The following is a 19,897-nucleotide window of genomic DNA, read 5'->3' as shown; positions in this document are numbered from 1 at the left end:
AAATTAAAGTTGAAGACCAGCCTGGGCTACAAGAGACCCTGTTTCAAAAACAACAACAGCAACTTCGTTTTCTTTGTTCTCTAGTCTAGATACACTATAAATAACTAGCCAGTCTGGTGTGTGTGTGTGTGTGTGTGTGTGTGTGTGTGTGTGTGTGTGTGACTAATATCCTGGAATCCTTATATAATTGTGGAAAAATAATTGTAACAATTTCCCCTGGGGTGGGGTCGGGGTCCACTGTTTACCAAACAGAGAAAACAGCTACACATCATTCTCCCTGTTAAGTCACAGACATGATTGACACTGGCTTTGTCAAACCCAAGAGTGGAGTGTATCTATTCACTTGAGGATATGGTTTATGTATTTTACATTTTTATTAATTATAAGTTTTTAAATTGTGTGTGTGTGTGTGTGTGTGTGTGTGTGTGTGCGCGCGTGTGTTCACATACATGTGAGTGCTACTGCTGGAGGAGTCCAGAAGAGATTTCCTGGAGCTGGAATTACAAGCCATCGTGAGCTGTGGGATGTGAATGTTGTGACTTGAACCTGGGTTCTCTGCAAGAGCAGCACACAGCCTAACTGTGGAGCCATTCCTCCAGCTGCCCAAAGGGTTCTTAATAAAAGACATCGGCACAATGTCTAACGGAAAACCAAGATTTTATTTCACACTATATAAAAAAGTGAAATGCGGATGTAAGAAAGTGCTACTATAAAAAGAAAGAAAGAGAGAGAGAGAGAGAGAGAGAGAAAGAAAAAAAGAAAGAAAGAAAGAAAAAAAGAAAGAGAGAGAGAGAGAGAGAGAGAGAGAGAGAGAGAGAGAGAGAGAGAGAGAAAGAAAGCTACTATAACTCTAACATTCAGAAAGCTGGAAGGTAAAAAGATTGCTAGGAGTTCAAGGCTAACTAGGGCTACAGAACAAGACCTTGTTTCAAAAACAAAACAGAATTAAGTCCCGAGCAATCAGTCCTAAACAAATACACACGAATAGCACTAAATGGACTCAGCAGGCTGTGTTGGCTGTGTCTATACATCACACACACACACACACACACACACACACACACACACACACACACACACACACACAGAGATAATTAAAGAAGACTTCTCGAATTTGAGAAGGAGTGGGAGAGACAATTTTTTTTTTGTTTTGTTTTTTTTTGGTTTTGTTTTTTTGTTTTTCGAGACAGGGTTTCTCTGTGTAGCTTTGCGCCTCTCCTGGAACTCACTTGGTAGCCCAGGCTGGCCTCGAACTCACAGAGATCCACCTGGCTCTGCCTCCCGAGTGCTGGGATTAAAGGCGTGCGCCACCACCGCCCGGCTTGAGACAATTATTTTTTAAAATGTATTTGTTTAAAGTCTGGCAAGTTGGCCTTAAATTCGAGGCCAGTCTGGGAGTGGAGAGGTGGTGTGGTGAGTCAGGATATTTGCTTAAACTCCACAAGGGTAAGAAGGCCTTTAAGCAACACAGGAAATCTAAAAATCACACAGGAAATACTTCAAAAATTTAACCTCTTTATTGGCAGGATATACTGTAATAAATATTTTAAACAAAACCCAAGAGTTAATTGGAAATGATGGAGAAAATATAATGCATTTTATTAGCTTCCATACTTCCACCTCTATGCATAGCCCCATTTGTCTGCTTCCCTGTATAATAAGGCCATTTGAACATGTCTGCCTGGTGTGTTATCTGCAATATGTCCCACTCTCTCCCTTCAGCCTATGCCTACCTTTCATGTCTCCATCTCCATCAGTCCACTAAAATTGTGCTCCTCAAAGGGCATTAATGATGTCCACACTAAATATGCTTCTAGCATAGCATAGTGTGTGTGTGTGTGTGTGTGTGTGTGTGTGTGTGTGTGTGTGTGTGGTCTGTGTCTGCTGTGTGTGTGTGCGTGTTGTGTATTATTAGTGATTGAACCTAGGGCCTTGTACACTTGAGCCAAGGGCTTTACCACTAAGCTACATCACTAGGCCCCTGTTGTCCAATGCAGTGGTCACTTTTGAGTCTTTGTCACCTCTCAGCAGTGTTCAGCATTATCAATCATTTCCTCCTTTTGGTAATGATTACCTCTTGGCTTCCTTGAGATACATTATACTGCTTTTTGTTTGGCTTTATCTATTTGAGAAAAACGCATGAATTAACTTTATAGCAGAGATTACAATATTCTCTTTTGTTTATCCCACACACTAATGCTAAAATTGCCACAAGGCTACAGTCAATTAGAGATGAATATTCTTTTCCCCTTAAGTTGTTACTTTGGAAGTTTTGCTTTTAGATTTATTTACTTTATGTATATGAGTCTTTTGTCTGTGTGTATGTATATGTATCATGTGCATGCCTGCTGCCCAAGAAGTTCAAAGGGGGGCATTAGAGCCCCTAAAACTGGATTTAGGGATCAGCAAGTATTCTTAACTGTTGAGCTATCTGCTGGGCCCACTGAGACTTTTCAAGGGTGTGGGATAATTCTTTTGCATTGTCCAGGTCATTGAATTATTGTCTAGCATCCTTATTTTTCCTGGATTCTTAACTACCAGGATCTTCCACTCTGTATAGTCACACAAACAATTAATTAAAAAAAAAAAAAAAACCCTTCCATAGATTCTTGACACTTTCCCTAAAGGGCAATTCATCCTCTGTATTGCCCTCTTTTAGAGAACTCTTTTTTTTTTTTTTTTTTTTTTTTTTTTTGGTTTTTCGAGACAGGGTTTCTCTGTGTAGCTTTGTGCCTTTCCTCGAACTTGCTTTGTAGATACCATGTTACTGGTATCTCCACTTTACAAATGAAGAAAGTGAGCCACCAAAGTACCAAATAACTCCCAAAGTAATGAGTAATTGAAGTAGGGGTAGAACTCATGTGACCTGACTCCCGAATTTGTGCTTTTTATACCACATGGATAACTGAAGATTGATTGTCAGGGATGCTGTCCAGCCCAGTTTAGAAGGTGGGAGGGTGGAGCAGGCTACCCTTTAACTGAGTCCTAGAATACGTATTTCGTCTTACAAGCCAGACACATACCAGACCCTCTTTCTTCCTTCTCAGGAGGACCCCCTGTCCTGGCTTTACCTGACTCCCAGATGTCTAGCTGGGCCTCAATCTCATCCAAACGCTTTCCCTGTTGCTGCAGGGAACATATGGTGAGGCTCTCTGAAGTTAAAAGTAGTTGGAAGCGAGCGAGATAGAGAAATGGGGCTCAGAAGAGCTGATGTGCCTAGAGGGGATGAACCGACAGGAGGCTCACATCAGGTGCAACACTCACTAGGCAGCAACTTCTTTCTCTAACTCTTGGGAGGGCCTCAAGCCTTATTTATAACTCTAAAGAGTTCTCTAAGCCGGGCACTTGGGAGGCAGAGGGAGGTGGATCTCTGTGAGTTCAAGGCCAGCCTGATCTACAAAGCAAGTTCCAGAACAGGACAGCTAGGTCTGTCACACAGAGAAACTCTTGTCTTGAAAAAAAAAAAAAGAATTAAATGAGTTAATATATGTGAATGTGCCCAGAATGCAGAATAACCCACAGTGGCACCTTATAAGTCTTCTTTGCCACTATTCATGTCCTATCTATAGCATGAGAATGGAGAATCACCCTAGTCTACAGAATGAGGATCCCAGAGGACCCCAACTATGAAGTCATCTAAGTCAACAGAGTTCAATCTAGCAAAGAATATTTGCAGGTAACCTCGTCTCCTTATAGGCCCACTGTGTCCTTAGATTCCGACACAGCATCCTCCCTTTACAGATGAAGAACCTGAGCCACAGAGACATTTATTAACTTTTCCAAGTCACATGAGTCATTGAACTAAGACTGGAACTCAAGACTAGACCTAGAATCGAGAGGACACTGAGGGACAGGATTTGTGCACCTGCCTCTCAGGCTGGTGTCCAAGTGTGTGAGCTTTTGGCCATTTCCACCATTTGTCTGCAGGTGTCTGGAGAAACCAGACAATTACGCTGCACTCAGAGACTCAAGCTATGCACCTGAAGGTCGGATTCCCATTTTGTGAATTTACTATGCACATCCTTTATCTTCTGCTAGTCACATAGTCTCAGTTATTTCTTGGTATTCTGTAGAAAGAAATTTTTACTAGAAAGGAATTTTTATGGCTTTGCAATAAAGCAGTACTGCTCACCTGTTGTGGAATATTAGTTTAAGATGTGTTACATTCATTTATGCTGTGAAATATTTGCTTAATGATGCAAAGAAGGATGGCATTCTTTGATGTTGCATTTGTTTAACTCTGTGAAGCTGTGTTACTATGCCTGCCTAAAACACCTGATTGGTCTAATAAAGAGCTGAACAGCCAATAGCTAGACAGGAGAGGGTTAGGCAGGGCTGCCAGGCAGAGAGAATAAATGGGAGAAGAACAATGAAAAGAGAAGAGGAAGGAGGAGAGAGAAAAGGAAACACAAAGAAAGAAAAAAGGTATATAGAATAGAGACAGGCAAAAACCTGTAGTGGGTAGCCATTCCAGCTTTGATCTGGAAGTTCCAACTCCCAATGAGGCTTCCGTAACTGTCACACCTACAAGGCAGGGCCAAGGGAGGCGCCCAGAGACCTGAGATCTGGATGGGCCAGCAGATCTCTCTGTTTCTGGACCCTAGATGGTGGAGGTTGACCGAGCAGAGCTCCAGAGAACACCGCTGGACTTTGATACACCTTCCCCAGATCCCACGACCTACCTTTCCCTTTTTTGTAAGTTACCCACTAAATACATCTTCCTTTTAACTACGTGGAGTGGCCTTAATAATTTCACCAATAAAAACCCAGCCACAAAAGGTAGACAGGATAATTTAAGAAAAGCTGGCTAGAAATCAGCCAAGCTAAGGCTGGGCATTCATAAGTAAGAATAAGTCTCCGTGTGTGTATTTGGGAACTGGGTGGCAGACTCCCAAAGAACAAGAGTACAAACAAACAAACAAACAAACAAAACCAACTACACTTGTCTACATAAGCCCCCACCTTGTTCATGTCTTTCAGAACACACATTCAATGCTGTCTGAATCTGGCCCCTTGTTTGTATTTCCTAAGACTCTCAAGGTCCCTTTCCTTTCACAGTCTCAATGATTGAATTGATTGACTAGCAGTCCTGATGATAAACGAACTCTAAGGGAAGCTGGAATGCGAAGCGGGGTACAAGGGCTGCCAGTACTCTCCTATGGCTTCCAGAAGGAAATAGCGAAGGAGAGAATGAGGATGCTTTTCTTGTGGTCTTGTGAACAGGCTGACTTTCTGCCTATCTGTTGACTGTGAATCTCTTGCCTTTCTGGAGTCAGACCTGCCACTTAACCAGAAGGAAGAGCACCCGTGATACCTAACTTAATATAAAAAGCAAAACTCCTCACCCTCAAACTCCCAATTTCCAGAAGCACAGACAACAGGGACTGCATTTAGAGTGGTTATGACAAACAGGATGACAGCCGCTAATTAGAGTGAGTCCAATGAGGGCTGATTCTCAAACACTGAACACGGGGCAGGGACAAGGGAGCTACCAGGAGCCACTACTTCTGCAAACAGTTATCAGAAATAAGAAGAACTCAGCAACGAACGAGAAGCTAAGAGCTGGGTGGGAAGGGAGGGTAGCTCCTAGAAAAGTCTTAGGCAGGAATCCCTCTAAGAGGAAGTCATGGAAGGGAAGGGAACTAGCTCAATTACTGGGGCAAGATCAATGCAAGCCTCTCCTGCAACACTGTCAAGTGTCTGAATGCAGCTTGAAAGACTGTCCAGAGAGAGAATCCTTGTTTCTTAACTGTTTGAATCCCCCACAAACACCCCCCCCACCATCCCCACTCCCGCTCTCAACCAGACCTTTATCTCTCCAGGTCTGGGATTTAGGAATGTAATTAAAAGTATATCCCTGCTTATAAGATCCCCAGACCCCTTCCACTTTCATCAGGACTGTGATCCCAGCTCTGTTACACCTGCACAATTGAGAAAGCACCGGAAGTCAGTGATATGGGCGGGATAATGTGATATACTAAAAAACGCAGTGTCAACAAGGCCAAAAAGGAAAAGCAAAATCCACGTTCTAACTGGCAGAGCATAACTCTCTGGAGTCTGACCCAGTGACTTGGAATTCTTTAGACAATGAGAGGCCAGCTCCTAATGGCTTCTGGAGCCTCATCCCAAGTGGCGCCTGTCGAAGAAGACAAGTGTTGATCTAAGATTTACCTCCTCGGACTGGGAGCTGCTCTCTGAACTCTACTCAAATATGACCCTGCACAAATGGCCCAGCAGGTAAGGCTGAGTAACTTCTAACTGCTATTAAAGGATCCCATTGCGTCCTGGGTGTCTCTCTCTCTTTTCTCTCTTTCTGTTTCTTTATTTAAAAAAAAACCCACCTCTCTCTCTCTCTCTCTCTCTCTCTCTCTCTCTCTCTCTCTCTCTCTCTCTGTGTGTGTGTGTGTGTGTGTGTGTGTGTGTGTGTGTGTGTGTGTGTGTGCACATGCTTGAGAGTGCCCACAGAGGCCATGAGAAGTTGTCAGATCCTCTGGAGTTGATTACAGGCAGAAGGTAGGAACCAAGCCAAGCTTGGGTTGTCTGCTAGAGCAGCAAGTGTTCTCAACTGCAGAGCTGTCTGTCCAGCCCCACGTACAGTATTTCTGTCTGAAGTGTCTATTCTTTATTAAATGTTTATATTAATTCTAGTTGAGTAAATGCCTTTACCCCCCCCCCAAGCCTTGGACTAATTTCTACTAAAACATACATTTGGTCTTCACCCTCAAGTCTTGGCACAGGAATCCTAGAACCCCTGGCATTTACTGAGTGATAAGGGTGAGGGGAGTCTCTTTCAATATTCCTTAGTCCCGGCTTGAGATAAGATCTCCCTATGTGGCTTGGTCTGACATTAAAATTCACTGTGTAGCCCCAGGCTAATCTCAAAGTCAAAGCAATCCACCTGCCTCAGCCTCATGACTGCTGGGATTACAGGCATGGGGCACCTACCTCAGCTTGCTCAAAAGCTCAATTCAACCACACCAGAGTTGATGTTAGTTATGACTCCAGGATGACTCCTGGAAGGCGGGGAGGCTGACTGCCTGAGAAGCCAACTTTCTGATATGAGGATTAGAGCTTTTAACCCAACCCTGATCTCCAGGAAGGGGAGAGGAAGTGGAGATTGATTTAACCACCAACAGCAGGTGGCTTAATCATGCTTATGTAATGATGATTCTATAAAGACTCTAAAACTGGGGTTCAAAGTTCAGAGAGCTTTCAGATTGGTATATCAGTGTGCCAGGAACATGCCCAAAGGTGGCACACGAAGATTCCACTCACCTCCCTTGCTCTGTTTATTTCTTCCATTCTCATAGCTGTTCTTTGGGAAATAGGCAGGGGAGTTTTCCCTGTTTCTCACCTTTCACTATGTCACTATCTAGCTCAGGCTACCCCTGAATTCCTAATCCTCCTGCCTCAGATCCCCAATGCTGGGATTACAAGTGCCCACCACCAGAGTGGGTTCTGAGCTGTCCCCTTTAGAACAAAGTGGCAATAATAAGTAAGGAACTGTCCCACGTTCTGTGAGCCATTCCGGCAAATTACTGAGGAGGAGGAAGTGCTGTGGGATGGTCTGTATGTCAAATTGCTGTGATTGGTCAATAAATAAAACACTGATTGGCCAGTGGCCAGGCAGGAAGTAGGTGGGACAAGGAGAGAGGAGGATTCTGGGAAGCGGAAGGCTGAGGCAGAGAGACGCTGCAAGCCGCCGCCATGACCAGCCACATGTGAAGATGCCGGTAAGCCACCAGCCACGTGGCAAGGTATAGATTTATGGAAATGGATTAATTTAAGCTATAAGAATAGTTAGCAAGAAGCCTGCCACGACCATACAGTTTGTAAGCAATAAAAGTCTCTGTGTTTACTTGGTTGGGTCTGAGCGGCTGTGGGACTGGCGGGTGACAAAGATTTGTCCTGACTGTGAGCAAGGCAGGAAAACTCTAGCTACAAGGAAGTGTTCTGACTGGCAGCTGGTTAGCCAGACGTGCAAGTCACAAGTGACATTAATTCTGGATACCTGTGTCACAACTATAGGATGTCTTCAGAGTTGGAGAATTGCTTTATGTGAGAGGACCTCACACATTTGTCATCAGAAGTAATGTGCATAAATGTTTTTTTTTTCTTTTAAACTTTTTTTGGGGATGTGGGAGTTGAGACAAGGTTTCATGTAGCCCAGGATGTCATCAAACTAAGTATGTTGCCAAGGATGACCATGCAGCTCTGATCTTCCTGTCTCCACCTCTCAAGTGCTGAGATTACAAGCATACACAACCATGTCCCTTGTCTTCCCGCCCCCCACATCTTATCTTTTCTGTTAATCCATTTGTAACAGCCTCTCCCTAGGACAGAGATTTCCAGTTTTTGTTTCACAAGACAAAACACTCTAAAAAAGTCTCTCTGTGATTAGCATCCAAGGATCATTTCTTTGGCAAAGTTTTAGAGCCCCAAGGGTAGCCCATCAAAAGTCTTGGACCTCAAAAAAAAAAGTCCTGGACCTCAAGAGAGTGTTCCAGGCAGGCAGAGAGAAGCAACCAGCTCAAGTCATGAGGAACAGCAGGTGGAAGAGAATCAGCCCTTAGAGCATCTATTGAGAATCACCATTGATTTAGCTGAAGACACCCAAGTAGCTCTTTTTGGTCAGAATTATCTTTCCCAAATCAACGCTATGGTGCCTTTTTTTCATTACCAATATGAACGGGTTGGGACTGCATCAACAGGCTCCACATTAGTGTGGCAAAATGATTCAGCAGATACCCTCCAAGCAGCAGGTCTACAGGAAACAGGCTGACGACAGAGAAATTACCATTGCCTTGAACCAGCGCAGTCCCACATAGCCAGGGCCAGGGAGCTCCTGCCTGGTCTCAGTGTCTTAGGGGCAGACTAAGGTAGAAATGTCAGTCAGTTCTTGTGTGTATTTGAGTGGCCAGAGAAGCTAGAAGAGAGTATTTAATCCCTTGGAGCTGGGGTTGTACCTGACCTGGGTTGTAGGAACTGAACTCAGGTCCTCTGGAAGAGCAGCAAGCATTTTTACAACCGAGCCATTTCTCTAGCCCTGGGAGTATTTATTTTATCAGGGAGTACTGGACACACCCCAGGCATAGCAATGAGGTTATTTTTTATTTACCTATGAGACTGAGATGAAAGGCTACCACAATTACTATATTGCACTCGTATCAGATTCCAAACATAACAATGAAACTTCCTTCTTTTCTCTAGCATCCGGGAGAAGTACTTCCTTTTGCAGAGGGCCCTCCTATGAATTACTATTCAATTCTATTATTATCCCATAGCCATGGGCTCGCTAGGCATGAATATACTCTGGAATATAGGCTGACTTCCAGAGATACTGTTGCTTGTTTCTTACTCATGGCTGCTGCATGGTTTTGATTTCTATATTCTTGGACCAAAGAAAGAAGGGAGTTATGTTGTGGAATATTACTTTAACTATCTAAAGATGTGTTATATTTGTTTATGTTGCAGAATATTACTTTAACTATGTAAAGGTGTGTTACATTTGTTTATGCTGCATTTGTTTAACTATATGAAGATGCGTTGCATTTGTTTCACCTTGCCTGCCTAAGGCTCCTGATTGGTCTAATAAAAAGCTGAACAGCCAATAGCTAGGCAGTAGAGGGATAGGAGGGACTGGCAGGCAGAAAGAATAAGTAGGAGGAGGAATCTAGGCTGGCAAGAGAAGAGAATGAGGGAGAAAGAGAGAGAGAGATGCCCAGGGCCAGCCAGCCAGCAACTGCCAGACAGACAAAGAAGAAGCAGGAAAAATAGGACATACAGAATGAAGAAAAGGTAAAAAGCTCTGAGGCAAATCTAGATGAAGGGACACAGTTTAAAATAAGTTATAAGAGCTAGTGGGACAAGCATAAGACAAGAGTGAGCATTCATAATTGATATTAAGTCTCTGTGTCATGGTTTGGGAGCTGGTTGGTGGCCCCAAAGAAAGCCTGCTACAGAGTTAGACGTGGTGGTACACTCCTATAACCTCAGCTCTCAAAGGAGAATCTTGAGTTTCAGGATAGCACCAGCCTCATGGTAACACCCTATCTTTTAAAAAAAAAAAAATGGAAACCATAAAGATGGGCAGTAGAACAATAAAATTCACGGAGGCTACAAACGGGATGGAATCTGTTTAAAAGACAAAATTTGGGGGCTGGCGATATGGTGCTGCTCTTGCAGAGGAACCAAGTTCAGTTCCCAGCACCCACATGGCAGCTTATAACCACCTATAACTCCAGTGCCCGGGAAATCCAATGCTGTCTTCTGGCCTCTGTGGACACCAGGCATGCACATGGTGCACATGTATACATGCAGGAAAACACTCACGTACATAAAATAAATAACTCAAGGCTGGAACAATGGCTTAGCTTTCTTCCAGAGAGCCTGGATTTGGTTTCCAGCACCTACCTGGTGCCTGACAACCATCTATCTATATGTCCAATTTCAGGGGATCTGATGCCCTCTTTTGACTTCCATGGGCACCAGGCACACATCACATGGTACACAGACATATATGCAAGCAAAGCACTGATATACATAAAAATAACTAGCTCAAAATCCCCAACTCACAGTATACATAAAATAAAAATAACCAAAATGGTAAAGTTTATGTTTTACAAAATTTACCAAGATAAAAACATTAGCTGAGCATAGTGGTACAAGGCTGTAATCCCAGCACTTGGGAGGCCAAAGCAGTACGGTTGTGAGTTCAAAGACAGCCTGGGATACATAGCAAGTGCTAGGTTAGCCTGGACTACAAGGTGAAACTGGTTTGTTACGTTTTTTTCTTGAAACAGGGTTTCTCTGTGTAGCCCTGGCTGTCCTGGAACTTGCTCTGTAGATCAGGCTGGCCTTGAACTCAAAAGATCTGCCTGCCTCTGCCTCCCAAGTGCTGTGATTAAAGACGTGTGCCACCATGCCTGGCTAGTGTAGTGGAACTGTTTTAATCACCATCCCCACAAAAAAGTAAGGAGAAGTGTGGCAAGTATAGATGATTTTTTTTTCTCAATCTTCAATCATTTTAAGGTGGAGAGATCATTTCTCAGCAATGCTGGCTCACATGAAAATCATTATTTTTGCTTTCTGGCTAAAACCCACAGTGTAAGAGTGGTACTCTTGGGGCTGGAGAGATGGCTCAGTGGTTAAGAGCACTGGCTGGTCTACCAGAGGACCTGGGTTCAATTCCCAGCACCCACGTGGCAGCTCACAACTGTCTGTAACTCCATTTCCAGGGGATCTGACACTTTCACACCAATGCAGATAAAATAAAAAGTTAAATAAATTCTTTTTTTTTTTTTTTTTTGGTTTTTTCGAGACAGGGTTTCTCTGTGTAGCTTTGCGCCTTTCCTGGAGCTCACTTGGTAGCCCAGGCTGGCCTCGAACTCACAGAGATCCGCCTGGCTCTGCCTCCCAAGTGCTGGGATTAAAGGCGTGTGCCACCACGCCCGGCAAATAAATTCTTTAAAAAAAAAAAAAAAAAAAAAAAAAAGAGTGGTGCTCTTTAGTGTCCAGAGTTGTTGTCTCCATCTCTTGTTGAGGGGACGGGAGAATCTGGGAGGAAGACCAAGCAGGAGGGAAATCTGGAACAGGTCATGTGGGGATAAGAAGCCGGGAAGAATGGGTTGGTTTTCAGAGCTATGTGCCAAGTGTGTTGGTAGCTGGCAGGGAGGCAGGAGGACATCATCCTTGCAGGTGCACCCGAGGGTGGTGACGGCGGCAGAGCGGCACGGTGTGGGCGGTGCATCAAGGTGAGGCCAAGGTCGGGAGAAGGAAGGCGGGATTCGCTTCGGCTGAAATTTACTCAGGCTCTGTCGGTTTCCTGTGCTGCCGTGTAATCCGCGCATGCGCGCGGCCTCTCTACCACCCTCCCCGGGCCAGTTCAGGCTTACACTCATGTTCAACCCACGAGAAAACACTAGCAGAGGTTCAACGGCCCCATTTGAGGGCTTTTTTTTATTGTTATGATTATTAAACATGCTAAAATCACATACAGTGGCTATTTTTGCCCTGACTCCACAGTGGGGTGGCTGAGAACTACAGGGGTGTCACTTGGCTTACGTGGCTCTGGGGATGACGAGAGATGGGGGTGCATTAAGAGACAGGCAGATCAGCAAAGGCCAGAGAGCCCCTCATGTAGTATTTATTTAACGATAACTTGTAGCTTCAGACATCTTGCCTTTCTTTACTTCTTTCCTTCCTAAATGTTTCCTAGTTTTCATTTCTTAGCTTATGGCCTCTGGACCTTCTGCCATCTCTGGTTCCTCTGATTTCAGAATGGACAATGAAGGAAGATTTCCCTTGCCTCTCTACCTGCTTTCTTTCCTTGGATGGAATCTACTCAGCATGCACTAATATGTTAAGCTGCTTGATTTTTTTTTTTGGGGGGTGCAGGGTTTTTTGAGACAAGGTCTCTCTCTATGTAGCCCTGGCTGGCCTTGAACATAGAGAGATCCACCTGCCTCTGCCTTCCAAGTTCTGGGACTAAAGGCATGCACCACTGCACTCTGCAAGCTCCTTGATTTATGTCTGCCCAGGGGAAGGGGCAGCTGCATCTCGGCTGACTCCTGGGAGTTGAATGGGGTGCTGCAGAAGGACCTGAAAGTGTTACCTGAAGTCTGAATGCTGCAACGGGCACAATACACAGGACCCCACCCTCAGGCACTGCGCTCTGAAGGCTTTCCCATCCTGCCCTTAGCATTAGGGGTAGGGGACAGTCATACCTCAAAACCTTTTGTTCTCTGCAAGGGACTGATCCACCCTTAGCCTAGTGACTACCAACTGAAGTCTTCTCATGTCCTTACGTCTCTACTACTGTGATGGCTTAAGAGAGCCTGAGAAAAGAATATACAAAGGTTAAGCTTGCCTCCAGGAGAGTCTGGGGATAAAGGGACAAGACACATGAGAGTCAGAGCTGTGGAGGGGAGAGAGGAAGCAGAGGGGTGAAGGGAAGGCGGGCCACTCAGGAACTGGAATCCTTTTTCCTTTTCTGGAATCGCCTGAACTTGCCCTGAATTGCAAGGGCAGCCTTCTCTGTCTCGGGAGCTGTCAGGTCAATGTCGATCTCCTCCTCTTCCTCAGCCTTCTTGATGCTGCCAGCCTTCCCTGTAGACAGTTGGAGACACACTGTTGAGTCAACCCAACCGATTCCAGTCCTTTCCTCCGAACCTCAAACACAGCACTTTGAGCTAGACTCTTTGAGCTCCCCTAGTCTTCTCAAGGACTACAGCTGACTGATGATTCTAAAAGTTAGGGTGCTAGGCTTAGAAGTACCATAGTTTGTTTCCACAAGAGGTTTTACTGTTCTTAGATCAAATAACAAATGTCCTCTATCATCATTTATTCCTAAATCCTGTAGTTCAGATCCTTAAAGTACACTTCCTTGCTTCAACTTCTAGTGGAGAACAGTGACTTGGATTATCTGATAAGTTTCTTCTTATCACTCAAAAATGTTTTATGGGGCTAGAGAAAAGGCTCAGTGGTTAGGAGTACTTAATGCTCTTGCAGGAGACCTGGGTTACAATCCCAGCATACACATCTGGTGATTCACAACCACCTGTAATTCCAGTTCCAGGGGCTCTGAAACCCTGTGGCCTCTTTGGGCATCTTCACGCATGTGGGGCACATAAACTCATACAGGCGCACACACATACATAGAATATTTATTTATTTATTTATTTATTTATTTATTTTTATTTATTTATTTTTGGTTTTTCGAGACAGGGTTTCTCTGTGTATCTTTGCACCTTTCCTGGAACTCACTCTGTAGCCCAGGCAGTCCTCAAACTCACAGAGATCTGCCTGCCTCTACCTTCAGAGTGCTGGGATTAAAGGTGTACCACAGATATTTTTTAACTAAACAAATCTTTTTAAATACATTACTTTTTTTCCCCCCAGAATCTGTATGTGCCCCATGTGTGGAGGTCAGAGGACAACTTGTGAATGCTACTTCTTGTGTTCAATCATGTATGTCCTGGAGATTGACTGAGGTCATCAGGCTTGGAAAAAAAAAAAACACCTTTTCCCATTGAGCCATCTTGCTGACCCCTTCTTATCATTTTACATGCTTTTCCAACCTTTCAAGACTCTAGGTGATAAAATCGAGAGAGAATGCTGATACAATTACATCTTAGGAAAAAGTAGCAAGAACCTAGAGCTAAGATAACCCCTTGTTTCACTTATCCAGGCCCTATTCCTTTGACATCTGGTATTCGGAGCTTCTAGATTTACAGTTCTGCTTGTATCATGTTGCAGCCTTCATTAGCTCTGCTAACAGCCTAGCCCAGCCTCACTTACCTTTTTCCTCGGGGTCAGATGCCTGGTTGGCTGCTGGGGGTGTTTTTGTGTTAAGCTGAAAGACAAGAATAACAATGTGAGATATTCATGGAAGTACGAAGGTCTTTTATGCACATTCAAGCTTTCCATGACCAGACATATTTCCCAGATCTTTCGAGGAAGTAGGTCTTGAGATCAGATTAAAAAAAGAATCAACATCCATTCAATAAACCCAGCATGATAGAGAATGCTTGTAATCCTAACATTCGAGAGACTGAGGCAGGAGGATTGTCATGAATTCCAGACCAAGTTGGGCCACACAGCAAGCTACTTAATGAAAACTTTTTTCAAAATGAATTAAATCAATGAATATTTATTGATGTCAGAGAAATTGTAGAGGACAAAACAGATAAAGTAACCCTGCTTTCACAGAGCTCATTCAAGGGCTATTCAGACAAACAAAATGACTGTGGTTTAAGATGATAAAAAGTGCCAGAGAAAAAACAAGGTAGAGAAATGATGAGCGCTAGGTAAGGTCAGGGGAACAGGCCTTTACATAGTTGTGAGGAAAAGCCTATCTGGTCAGCTGTGGAGCTATCATCATCATCATCACCACCACCACCACCACCACCACCATCATCATCATCATCATCATCATCATCATCATCAAGTCTTGGGGATGGAGTCCAGGGCCTCCTGCATGCTAGACAAATGCTTTAGCACTGAATTATATCACCAGCCCTGGGAAAGTACCCGAAAGGTGGCACCTGAGTAAGGAAGCTGTAGAAGGAAGGGTGGCAAAGACTGTGGACATCCGTGGCAAGACCCTGGGGAGGAAGTATGACCAACCTCTTTGAAGAACGTCAGGATCCAGGCATAGCTGAAGTGGAGAGAGGAAGAAGGAAGAATGGGGACCTAGCCATGGGTAGAAGCAGATTATGCAGAGCCTCGGGGAGACTTTACAAGGGCTTTCTTTTACTAGAAGTAAAAGGCATTGGAGAACTCTGATTTGCACAAAAGGCACATGAAAGAGGAGGCAGAAAGCCTGTGGGGAAGCGGGGGTGGATTACTGCAGTAAACCAAGCAAGAGAAGATGGTAGCTTGAATCAGAACAGTAGCAGTGCAGGGGGCAAGTGGTGAGGTTATGAGTATTATTTTCAAACTACGACCAAGGTGATTTTAATTGGATAAGTGGTATTGTGATAAAGAGGGAGTCAAGGATGATTCCTGAGGAAGAGAATTGGCCTGAAAAATGAAAAAAGGGAGTTCTCATTTCCTGCTACAGAGAAGACAACTAATGTGTGGGTTTTAGGGAGAGGATCAGAAAGTCTGTTTTGTTTTTAAAAATTTTGGGATATCTACTAGTTATTCAAAAGGAGATGTTTCTTGTTTGTTGTTTGCTAGCTTGTTTGACATGGGGTCTCAATGCAGACAGGGTAGCCCTTGAACTAATCCTCCTGCCTCCAGCTCTTCACCTCCCCAGTGCTGGGATGACAGGTGTGTGCCATGATGCCCGTCTCTCTAGCATGTTTTTTGTTTTTTTTTTTTTTAATAGTAAGGGTTTATTTTGATTCACAATTAAAGAAAGGATGCAGCCCATCATGGCTAAGGAGTATGAGGAGGCTGATCATGTTGCATCCTCTCTATCATGTTTTTAAGGGATTGTTCTATTTGACAGAGATTAAACCACCTAAGACAAAGAGGGGAAAAAAAACACAGGGGAAAATTAGGAGAGTCTTCCATCAGTGTAAGCAGGAGAGTGGCCATTTAGACTAGGACCACAGTGGCGAAGTGATAGAGAATATCAGACTTCAAGGAAGTTTCATGGTAACAAGCTAGATTGGCAGGTGAGATTCTGAGTACAGAGAACTCTGTGAAAGAGCTTTCTTTTTAAAGACAGCTGAACTGGACAGTAGTTTGGGATGAATATGAGGTTGTAGAAAGGTGTTTGTTAAAGTAGGAGATTTGAATGCTGGTGGGAATGATTCAGTAAAGAAGGAAAAATTGATGATGGGAGAGAGAAAGGATAGTTACCAGAGTGGCATCTCGAATGAGCAAGAAAAAATAGATACAGTTCATAAGTGGAAGGGTTGGTTGTAGATGGGGTATTGACACAGCATTTACAGATAGGAATGAGGGCATGGGCTGGATGCAAATTGGTGTTAGATGTGGCAGGAATGTAGATTATCTCTACTGAGTGTTTCTATTTTCTCAATGAAACAAGAAGGGCAATTGTCATAGGAGAGTTAAGGACAAGATGTTGTGGAATATTACTTTAACTAGGCAAAGATGTGTTACATTTGTTTATGCTGCATTTGTTTAACTATGTAAAGATGTGTTGCATTTGGTTCACCTTGCCTGCCTAAGGCTCCTGATTGGTCTAATAAACAGCTGAACAGCCAATAGCTAGGCAGGAGAGGGCTAGGCAGGGCTGGTGGGCAGAGAGAAGAGAGAGAAAAGAAGGAGGGAGAAAGATAGACACCTGGGGCCAGCCAGCCAGGAAGCCACCAGCTGGCCAGACATGGAGTAGGATATACAGAATGAAGGAAGAGACAAAACACAGACGAAGAGAAACAGGTTAAATCAAGTTATAAGAGCTAATGGGACAAGTGTAAGCTAGGCCAAGCATTCATAACTAAGTTTCCGTGTCATGATCTGGGAGCTGGTTGGTGGCCAAAAGAAAGCCTGTTGTATCAAGCAGTGTTAAAGGTTTGAGGAAAGATGAGAATGAGTAACACAGTCATCTAAGAAAGTGAGTGAGTGATGTAGCAGGATTACCAGAGAGTGAAGGAGCCCGCTTGAGGTTACTGTAGATTTAAAGTGAAACCAACCAAGATACTGTCTCTGTTTTTCAGGGTAAGTGTCTTAGTTACGGTCTGTATTATTGTAATAAACACCACCAGCAAAAGCAACCCGGGGAAGGAAGGGTTTATTTCAGCTTACAGTTCCACATCACAGTCCACTGAAGACAGTCCGGGCAGGAACTCAAGGCAGAAACCTGGAGGCAGGCACTGAGGCAGAGACCATGAAAGAATGCTGCTTAGTTGGCTTGCCCAGACTGCCTTCTTATAGTACCCTGGACCACCAGCCGAGAGGTGGCACCACCCTCTGTGGTGGTATTGTGTTACCCGAAATATTGTGCACCCTAATAAGTTTACCTGGGTCAGAGAACAGAACAGCCACTAGATACAGAGGCTAGAAAATGGTGGCACTCTGTTGATGGTAGCCTACTGTTGAGTTTCAGCCAGTGAGAGACTCAAAAACAAAGGGGACAGCACTTGAGAAACAATACTCAAGGTTAGCCCCCAGCCTCCACACATGTGGACACACATACACATAGGTATACCTATGTCCACTGGAACACACATACACATAGTGAATTTAAAAAATAAAATTTTAAAATTTGAGGCTGGATGTGTGGACACAAATGTATAATACCAGGACCTGGGAGGCCTGTGAATGAGGATGACAAATTCCAAGCCAGCCTGAGCTACAGAGGTGGGGGTGGGTGGGGTGGGATTTGAAAACACACCAAGCTGGGCCTGGTGGCACACCGAGTCCCAGCACTTGGGAGACAGAAGCTGGCAGATCTCTGTGAGTTCAAGGCCAGCCTGATTTACAGAGTGAATTCCAGGATAGGCAGGGTTACACAGAGAAACTCTGTCTTGAAAAAAATCAAAGAAAAACAAGAAAAGATACCCATCAAGATACTGAAACCCCAGGAAGTCCTGCTACTCTCTTGTAGACCCAGAAGGGCTTCATGGGAGGCTTATTTTTGAAATTCTGGGATGACTGACCCAGTCATTGTTCATTTTCTCTTTGATCTTTTTGGGTTAATTGATTTTTCTTTATTTTTTGCACATGATCGGTATAATGGTCTAGTACATAAAACCTTTCACTATGCCCGACTGTCATCAGAAGAGTTTGTCAACACTGAAAACGCATAGCATGGAGCATGTGTAGTGAGAGATTTGCTGGCCAGTTGTCCAGACACGAGAGTCACGGATCAAGAGGCAAGTTCAATAGTTCCACAGTCTCTACCTTCAAACCTTACTTCCTCTGTTGGGCAGCAAATCTCTGTTATCCTGGTTTTAACCATTATCCCTCTTTCTTACTCCAAGCTTATTGCCTTAACCCACCAAATCTTCCTCTTCATCCCAACTTCTCCCCTTTAAAAATAAACAAATGGAGCCCCATGCTAAGTATCTCCCTTCAGGGGGTTTTGTGGTGATTTGAATGAGAAATTTTCCCTATAGTGCTGGGTGTTTGAATGCTTAGCCCCTGTATATGTTGGCTAGTTTTATGCCAACTTGACACAAGGTAGAATCCTTTTAGAAGAGAGAACCTCAATTGAGAAAATGTCCCCGCCAGATTAGCTGGGCAAGTCTGTGGTGCATTTTGTTGATGTGAGAGGACCCAGCGCACTGTGGGCAGTACTATCCCTAGGCTGGTGGTCCTGGGTACTATAAGAAAACAAGCTGAACAAGTCATGAGGAGCAAGTCAGTAAGCAGCACTCCTCCATGGACTCTGCTTTAGCTCTTGCTTCCAGTTCTTGCTGCCCTGACTTCTCTGGTTGATGGACTACAAGCTATCAGATGAAATAAACCCTGAAGTGACTTTTAGTCATGGTGCTTGTAGATGGTTTGAAAGAAAATGCCCCCCAAAAGGAGTGGCACTGTTAGGAAGTGTGACATTGTTGGAGTGGGTGTGGCCTTGTTGGAGGAAGTATGTAACCGTGGAGGCAGGCTTTGAGGTCTCATATGTGCTCAAGCCATGCCCAATGAGATAGTTCACTTTCTGTTGCCTTTGGATCAAGATGTAGAATTCTCCAGCACCATGTCTGCCTTCACGCCTCCATACTCCCAGCCACCATGCTTGCCGCCATGATGATAACAGACTAAACCTCTGAAACTGTGAGGGAGCCACCTCAAGTAAATGGTTTCCCTTGTAAAAGTGCCATGGTCATGGTGTTTCTTCCCTGCAATAGAAACCCTAACCAAGGCAGTGCTGTATCACACGGCAGTGGGAAGCCTAATGATGACACTGTATTAATTACTTTTTTGTTGCTGTTATAAGACTCCGACTAAGGCAAGTTATAAAAGGAAGCCTTTAATAGGGTTCATCGTTCCCAAGCATTGGAGTCCATGGTGGCATGGTGAAGCCACGGCAGCAGGAACAGCTGAGAGCTCACATCTCAAACCAAATCGCAAGCAGGAGGCAGAGACACTAGGGATGGCTAAGTCTTTTGAAACCTCAGAGCTGCCATCCCCCGTGGCAAACCTCCTCCAGGCCACGCCTCCTAGTCCTTTCCAAACAGTTCCACCACTTGGAGCCAAGTATCAAACATAAGAGCCTTTGGGCTCTTATTCCATTCTCAAACCACACAAGTCCCCAGATGGTGGCGCTGTCTGTCTGGCGGAGACTCATGAAGTGTGACCTCGTTGAGGGGAGTGTGTTTCTGGGAGCAGGCTGAGTTTGAGCATTTAAAGATTTAACACCATTTTCTAGTTTATTCTCTCTGATTTAAAATGGGAGACCCAAGCCTCTGCTCTCAGCATCCAGTTCCTAACACCTGCTGCCTCCACTCCACCGTCACAGACTCTGACCCTCTGAGACCGT

General features: G+C 44.3%; 1 protein-coding gene across 2 annotated transcripts in view; it reads right to left on the bottom strand.

Annotated features, from left to right (window-relative positions):
* Positions 1-11,926: 11,926 nt before the first annotated feature.
* Pcp4l1 (Purkinje cell protein 4 like 1) overlaps positions 11,927-19,897 on the bottom strand; it is a 42,170-nt gene continuing 34,199 nt past the window's right edge. For both annotated transcript variants that reach the window (XM_037211273.1, XM_037211274.1), the window contains exons 2-3: positions 14,299-14,353; positions 11,927-13,107 (exon numbers count right to left, since the gene is read on the bottom strand). In XM_037211273.1, the coding sequence (XP_037067168.1) occupies positions 12,965-13,107; positions 14,299-14,353 (198 nt within the window). In that variant the 3' untranslated portion in view covers positions 11,927-12,964. The remainder of the gene's footprint in view (positions 13,108-14,298; positions 14,354-19,897) is intronic.

Source organism: Peromyscus leucopus, chromosome 15 (genome assembly GCF_004664715.2).
Source record: "Peromyscus leucopus breed LL Stock chromosome 15, UCI_PerLeu_2.1, whole genome shotgun sequence".
In the NCBI taxonomy this organism is placed as follows: domain Eukaryota; kingdom Metazoa; phylum Chordata; class Mammalia; order Rodentia; family Cricetidae; genus Peromyscus; species Peromyscus leucopus.
Note: the sequence above shows the minus strand (reverse complement) of the source record. Positions and strands in the feature narration are given on the sequence as shown.